General features: G+C 46.6%; 1 protein-coding gene across 1 annotated transcript in view; it reads right to left on the reverse strand.

The window, feature by feature from the left end:
• GRM4 (glutamate metabotropic receptor 4) overlaps positions 1 to 7844 on the reverse strand; it is a 219690-nt gene extending 211846 nt beyond the window's left edge. Inside the window, exon 1 of the mRNA XM_006025095.3 lies at positions 7675 to 7844. Coding sequence (XP_006025157.1) covers positions 7675 to 7677 — 3 coding nt within the window. The 5' untranslated portion in view covers positions 7678 to 7844. The remainder of the gene's footprint in view (positions 1 to 7674) is intronic.
• Positions 7845 to 8286: the final 442 nt, after the last annotated feature.

The following is an 8286-nucleotide window of genomic DNA, read 5'->3' on the forward strand; positions in this document are numbered from 1 at the left end:
CTTCTCCCACAGCAAAGAGCTGGGTGTCCCTACCTGCCCCCCAGGAGTCTCAGCCACGGTGACGGACCTGCCATCTGGGATTGCCACTTAAATGACTCCAGCAATCTGCTGGTCAAGCCTTGCCCTCTATAGACTCTACCACAGCCCACACGATCTCAATAGCAGGAGAACCAGCCTAAGCATTTTCCTTTGGTTTGCTTTCACCCCTTCCCACACTATGTTAGAGGAGGAAGGAATCAAGTGTGGGTCTCACTGCACCTTTGGTAACAGGATGAGCCACTCTCTGAACTAACTGCAGTCTGAAGCAACGACTGTCTTCTCCTCAGCAACACTTCCACCTAATGGCAAAACTGCCCAAAAGCAAAGCAGAGCTGGCTACCCCACCCCGCTGTGAAAAGCAACTTCAAGGAGCATCCGTTACACACAAGTGCAGCCAGACCTTGGCACTTCACCCACACCCTTGTCTCGGACACAGTCCCAGAAAGACCTGCCATCAAAGGATTAAGCTGAGGCCAGTAAAACTCAACACACTACTAGATCCACTTGACTTCAGACCTCACGTCATCATCAGACAGCACAAGACTCATCCCAGGAGACCCTGGCAGGAGTTGGAAGCGTTCGTGCTGACTCCAGATCAGGCCTTTCCTGGCACGTTATCAGCTGCAGAACCCGTCAGCAGCAAAGGAATTCGCTTAATTAAATAACATAGACAACTTTCTAATAAAACCTCACACATAAAACCAGCGTGCATTATAGGGACAGTGCTGACATTTTATCACATGCTTTATAACAGTTTGTTATTCACAGCATCATCTGTTCAGCATTTATTACCCACATCTTCCAGAACTTCGTATCCACATGTTATTAGAGAAGCAATGTAGCCACGTCTAGCAATCATTTCAGAAAGATGAATAATACATTTATAATGGCCCCTTGCTTTGAAGTGCAACCAAACAGTGCAGGAGGAACAGATATTAAAAACACACACACAACAGCATTAATTGGTTTCTGGCACTCAGGCAAATACAAAGATCTCTTTTAATACAACGTGACTGAATACAGGGAAAATAGTCCTCACTACTCCACCCAGGGAACGCAAGACATCAATCCCACAGCAAGCCGGGAGCCGGGGGTTACTTGATTATAACAGCATTTAGACCCATTAATGCTCACATTAAACAACCATTACAGCAATTAACTTTACATCACATTGCACCTATTAACTCCCACATTGCTCCAGAGGGGTAGGTATTCACAAGATACATTTTGCACACGGGTAAACTGAGGCATGAGATGGAGTAGCATCAGCAAGAGAGCTGCAATTCAAATCAAGGAGTCTCTGATGCTTTGAGCTTTGTTCAGACCTTTCTCTTGTCCCCCTGGACGGTCATTTCCCCTTACAGCAGTAGGTCAAACAGCTCATTGCCTATGCTGAGAACCCAGGTGTTTTGCAAACTGTCCTTCCACCTTCTATGAACCAGGGGAGTCAAATCAAACCGGTTCTAGCTCTAGTTTCTCCTTGTGTGCAAGTCCTAGTCTGAGCACCCTCAGGCATCCACAGGCCTGAAGCTTGAGAGCAAGATGAATTCATCAGCATGCATGCAATAAGTGTGTGTCAAACCACAGATGCAGTCACAACTCCCTCTAGCGCCTGGCCCCCAAAACAGCCTGCTACCTACACACAGCTGAAGGGATCACTACTGCAGTTCATGGACTCAAAGCTTGTATTTTGGGGATATTGCATCTCAGCCTATATGATTCATTCATTAAAAATGCATCCAAAGTTGATGGCTCCGGGGGGACCTGACTGGCTGCTGTGGAGGTATCAAAATAAATTGCTAATCTCCAACAAACTGAATCATTGGAAAGACTGGGGCAAAAAACACCCCACATCTCCCACCCTGCTACTTCCCACTTTGAAGTTTACAGTCTGATCAAACAGTTTGCTGAAACACTATTGAAATAAAACAACCAGTGTACACAGCAATACGTATCAAAGTCATGTTCTGGGCCTCAATTCAGCACTCCATTTCAGCATGTGCTTAACGTTTAAGCTGAAATCATTTGGATTTAAAGACATGCTGAATGGCTTTGCTGAACAGTGATATTAGAGCTGCCTGGAAATTTGCCAACAAGAAAATGCCAATTTGTCAGAAGCAAAAACACTTTGCAGAAACACGTCAATTTCAATGAAAATTTATTTTAAAAGAAAAATTATTTCAAAAAGCATTTTGATAAAGACCTTTTCAGAACGAGCTCGGCTTCTTTTTTTAAACACTGCTTTCTGTTTCAAAGGTTTTATTTGACATAATACATATTATATATATATATTATTTTTACACACACGTGTATATATATATATATATATATATATATATATATATATAAAAAGTTAAAACTCAGTGATGCTGTTTTGACTCTGGCCAAACAAAGAAACGGATGCAGAAGGAAAGATTTCTAGGCCTACGCAAGTAGGCAGCTATTCAATCCAGCTTTGGATGCCAGGGATCCGATCCGGAGCTCTGGACCGGGTTCCTGCTTCAATCCAGCTGAAGCTTCGGAGCCGCCTTGGAGACCCGGCCATAGGGTGTAATGGGGAAATCAATGAAATATCTATAACTTTGTTGTTTTCATCTGATTTGGATGAAACTTGCAGGGGTGGTAGCCTCTGCTGAGAGCATGAAGTGTGCCAAGTTTCAAGAAGATCAGAGCAAGGGTTCGGGGGAAACTGCACCCCAAATTCCTGAAAGCAAAACTCATGTCCTGTGTGTGTGTGTGTGTGTGTGTGTGTGTGTGTGTGTGTGTGTGTGTGTGTGTGTGTGTGTGTGTGTGTGTGAAGCCACAGTGGGGCAAAACTGCAGGGGTGGTGGCCCCTGGTGAGGGCACAAAGCCTGCCAAGTTTCAAGGAGATAAGTGCAGGGGTTTGGGGGAACTACACCTCAAGGTGCAGACAAGCAAAACTCATGACATGGGTGCTTGTGCGACTGTGTCTGTCTTGGGGCACGGGGGGGTGGCCGACTACTGCAGGCCTGGTTGCTATGGTACTTTGTAACCAGTTACCAATTAATCATGATTCACTCAGGGACCAGCTCCATACACAGTACCTAGCTACTACATAACGAGTTAACAAGCATGGATTAACAACTACAAAACCACAGACTAAGGAGAGGAAATAATCAATACAGACAATCAACTGCCCCAAGACGGAGACAGTCAGTTGCACAAGCACCCACGTCACGAGTTTTGTCTGTCGTCAACTAAGGGTGCAGGACCTCAGAACACCCCTGGACTGATCTCCTCGACAGCTGGCAGGCTTTGTGGCCACAGCAGGGGCCACCATCCCTGCAGCTGTCACCCTGCTGTGCCTTAACACACACAGGGTCACCCATGTCACAAGTTTTGCCTGTCGGCAGCCAGAGATGCAGGGCCCCAGAAGCCAGACTCCCCTCGCACCCATCTCCTTGACAGCTGGCATGCTTCGTGGCCTCAGCAAGGGCCATCACCCCTGCAGTTTTCGGCCCGCTGCGCCTTAACGCACAGAGGGTCATCTATGTCACAAGTTTTGCTTGAGGTGCAGTTCCCCCCAAACCCCTGCAGCAATCTTCTTGAAACTTGGCAGGCTTCATGCTCTCAGCAGAGGCTACCATCCCTGCACGTTTCATCTAAATCAGACAAAAAGCAACAAATGTATAGATATTTCATTGATTCCCCATTATACCCTATGGCCAGATCTCCGATGCCACTCCAAAGCTTTTCCAAACAGCTCCAGAAAACCTAACAAAGCCGGCGCTTCAATCCAGACATGCTACTTCCAACGCCGAAGCACCCAAAGCTTCTCTGGATCCGAAGCCTCACACAGCCCTAATTTCTACCCTAGATTTCTTTGAGTTGAGCCATTTTGAAGTTTTCTGGGTTTTGCACAGTTTCATAAGAGAAGTAACTTAAAAAATTCCAGTGTTCCCTGCCATGCCCCATGAAACAGGGGAAAGCCCTCCTCACCTGGCTCTATTCAACAAGTCCTGCCCCTTGTGGCAAGGACTCATGGAAATAAAGCTCTTGGCTTAATAGCACTTCACAGCCATCTCACCAGAAATCGGTATCTGCTAGACTACCCATTTTAGAGACAGGTAAACTGAGAACTGGTGGTTTCCTTGCATGCGATTTACAGTCAAACAGTAAATCTAGAGCCCATCTGGGAAGAGGAGCAAGGACCCAGAGTCTTGCACCATCCCATGATAATGGGATTAGTCTGAAACATTCATGTAATGATGATATCAAATGTGGCTTAAGGTCTGATCTGATGTTACAGCCAACCCTGTACAAGGCAATGTAATGGGCAGCTTTCAAAAGACATTTAGGGCTTGTCTAGAAAGAGAAGTGACAGCCAAATAGCCAGGGGGCAAAAGTGGAGCACAATGGCTATTCTACGCCACCTCTCAGCATGGAAACCCTTACATCATACTCCAAGTGCCTTTGGGCTGTTGATAGTTTTAATCCACTTCCAAAGTGGATCAGCTGCCAGAAGAGATTTAGGGCAGACTAAGAGAACCCACATGAGGGTACTGTGCAAAGCTATTCAACAAGTATTCAGGGCTTTTCCTTTGTACAAAAAAGCCTAGGGATTCTAGGTCTCCTTCTGCACATCTTCCACATGGGATTAGCCCCCTGTATAAGGCTAGTAAAATAAAACTCTTGTGGACATGTGCACATGCATACACACACTTCAGCTCCTAAAATACTGCCCTCAACTGGAAAAAATAAAGAACCATCAGCAGCAGCTTGGCTACTGGAGAAGTTTCTATACTTGAGCTGGTCTGGCACAGCCCAAGGAAGCAATGGGGACCTCACTACTGCCAATTTTTTCCCCTTTCTATCAGGACTCTCATCTTATGTCATGTTTGGTCCTAGAGCCCCCATCGCAGTCACACGACTACACCAAAAATCTCCGTTTTCTCTCCCACGTAGTTTGTTGCCTCCACTGTCATGGAGAAAATGGTATAAACTAAACTGGGATCCCTAGAAAATCTTGAATAAAAAAAGATGAAACAGAAACTTTAACCAAGCTGGATTTTTTAATAATCTCAGGGTTTTCTAACCCAACCTCATGTTTCTTTAATGCTTGGGAGCTGGGCTCTGCAGCACAGATGCTGTAATGATGATCAGCATCCTACAAACTTTGGTAGCACTGGCTATTGGAAGGCTTTCCTTGGAAGTCTGCTTGCATACTAGCTGCAGCCTATTCTTCCAACTTTGACCCTTTCATAGGAACGTAAGAGTATAAAACCTGCCTTTTACTGGCTCAGACCATAGGTCCATCTTGCCCAGTCTCCTGTATCACCCAGCGGCAGAGAGTGGATGCTCAAAGAGAGAGTGAACAGGAGATGGCGGGGTCTTTTCCACCATTCCTCTCTCCAGCATTTAAAATCTAACCAAGCACACCCATAAACACAGCGTAACCAGCCATCCAGGCCCCTAGAATCACAGATTCAACTGGCTGGAAAACAAATTCCTCTCTCTTGAGAGATGGAGATTTTCATTTCTTTTCCCCTCAGCCTGTCCTAGGATCAGAAATTGAAAATCTTTAGATTTTTCACAAGCAAATCATCTAGAACAGGACTCAGTCAATCAGAATCTCCCATTCAGATTTGATGTTTTTCTTGTTTTAACCATTTCTATTTTAGAATAAATGATCCAAACCCAAAGAGCATTTTGAATCAAAAGCAAATATATTTCCCCATGTCGGAAAAGTGTCAAAATCTTCCTTTCAGCAACTTCCAACCTTTATTTCCACCCCCACACATACACCATTTTTATGAGTCTGAGGATTCAAAATGAGCCCCTCTCACAAACCAATTTAGGTTTGAGTAACTGAAATACTCAGATAAAAATATTGCATTGGAAAAATCTCTCCTGGCTCTTTTCCTAGTGTTACATAGATTGAAAGCTCTCGAAGGCAAGGATCATATTTGCTAGCTGTCTGAACAGCGCCTATAACAATGAAGTACTGGTCCAGGACTAAGACACTCCTGTACCACAAAAAAACCCCAAATAGTCATAATAAAATTTAGAGCCCTGTGCCCCTTTTTGCCTTTGTATTGAAGAGTCCCTCTTCCTGTTTCATTACTGGTCTTTAAAAATATGCTCTGACAAATTTAGCGATGTGAGAGAGGACTTTTTCTCTCCCTGGAGAGAGAATGCGTACATGGCTCCCAACCGGTGACGTGCAGTAGCATAAGGAGGCTATTTTGGGTAAGCGATTACTCTAGATTTTTGGTCCAAACAATAAAGGAACAAGAAAAGCTGAGACACCGCATTAAGTTTGAAATCTCTCCCATTGTGCACCCTTAGCACATTTTTTGCCAGTGCTCAGGAGAGCACATGGCCTAGTTCTGGAACTGCACACAAAAGGCTTGGCAAATTTTTTCAGACCCATCCTAGCTCTGCCTGGGGTGTTCACCTGGGAAAGGAGTGGTGAACGCTGACTCTGTCAGGCCTGAGGTCAAAAAGAGGTGTTTAATAATAGGAAGAGGTCAGGCCCAGCTGGTACAACTCAGCACACATCTCCACAGAAGTCCTTTCAAGTGAATTTATTCCAGTTGATGTGGCCCAAGATTCTTCCCGTCTCCCAGGCAAAACACAGAGGTCCGCGTTAAAAGATAAACTGCATTGTAGCTCACTCACAAATGGGCCGAGGTGCCATGCTCAGCAGAGAGGACAAGCAGCTAGAGATGCTAGTCACATTGCTGCACTCACTTCTCGAGGGGACTCCAACACCCCAGCTATCGGTGTGCAATATTGCTTGCACATGCTGCTCCCTCTGACCCCAGGCCACAGTAGGGCTCAACTTTCAGCACCTGGTGGATGCATGCTCACAGCATCAGGACCTTGCACTGGAAGGGTTTAATGGACCACGGAGACTGTGCTCCATCACCCAAACTGAGCCTTCAGCCTCCAAAGCCATCAAGCAGGCACCACGCTGACTTCTAGAGCTGCCAACTGGTTGGGCAGCCGGTAGGACAAGTACCATCAAGGCATCAGCATCCCAAACAGCTCCAGACTTAACTCTCACTTTCAGGTGTCTGAGGCTTTACAAGGAGGGTCAGTGAAGACAACCACCTCTGCCTCTGAGCTGAACACATACAGAGAGCCTGGTTTATCCTGGGGAAACCTTAACATATGCTCTAAGCTATCAGCAAGCAGCTGCTGCCTAAGACAACTGACAGGTTGAGGCTGAAGTGTTCCAGGCGCGGGGAAGACTCACCCTGATGCAGTCGTAATAGGAGAACAAAGACCCTCCTGCATATCCACCTGGGCACAGCTTTGCTCTCCTTCCCCAACAAGACCCCTTCCATTTGAAAATGTAGACAGACAAGTCATTCGCCAAAGGACAAGCAGGCACCCTGTTATAGCTCAGGCACAAGGAAACAACACATTGAAGCACAGTAGAGCAAAAGTCACCCCGCAAAGGACAACACAAGCAGCCTCCTGCCTGGAGGCTACAGGCTTTTTGGGACACGGGATCTGTGCAGCACCTTGCACATGGAAACCCTGTTTCTTGATGTGGTCTCAAGGTGCTACCCCACTGCACAGACCCAGGCATCATTTAAGACAGGACCTAAGTGATGCACGATCTCCACCCCAGCCCTCTACATGGGAGTGGATTTGGCCACAAACCATATAGTGGGCGAGGTTTGCTTGCCCAATAAGTCAGCGAACAGACAAAAGCTGAGGGAAACCAATGCCTGTCTTCCCCTTCAAACTCCAGGTACAAAGTGGGAGAGAGACGACTCCTTCCTGAGTCCTGCCTTGTGCTAGGCAAGGAGCAGCACAGCAGTTTTGCATTCCGGCATACAGCATTCAGGTGAAGGCTGATTGGGGTGGCTGCCTTATAAACATGGAGGGGGTGGGAATCCATTGGCTCCCACCGTTGTTTCTTTACATCACTAACGAACCGAGGCTGAGGGATCAGAGGAGATTATGTTCAAACCCATGCTAATTAACCTTCACAGCTACAGAGGCCTGTGGGAGGGGGAGTGTTGCACTCGCAGGGAAGCACGTGCTCAGCAATTAGAACAATTCTCCACATCCCTGCTGATTACCCTGGCAGCTCAAGCAAGGACAGGCTGGTCTGTGCCCAGAAGAGGCTCTATGAGCACTGAAAAGAGGCCAAGCACCCAGTGATGCAGGCTGCAGAAGGGGGTCCAGCGGCCACCTCACCTGCAGAGCAGAGGGAGCCTTCAACAGCGCTGGAGGGTGCAGCAGCCTGAAGGGCAAGTCCCCCACCTT

The sequence above is a fragment of the Alligator sinensis genome, unplaced genomic scaffold (genome assembly GCF_000455745.1).
Source record: "Alligator sinensis unplaced genomic scaffold, ASM45574v1 scaffold872_2, whole genome shotgun sequence".
NCBI classification, from domain to species: Eukaryota; Metazoa; Chordata; order Crocodylia; family Alligatoridae; genus Alligator; species Alligator sinensis.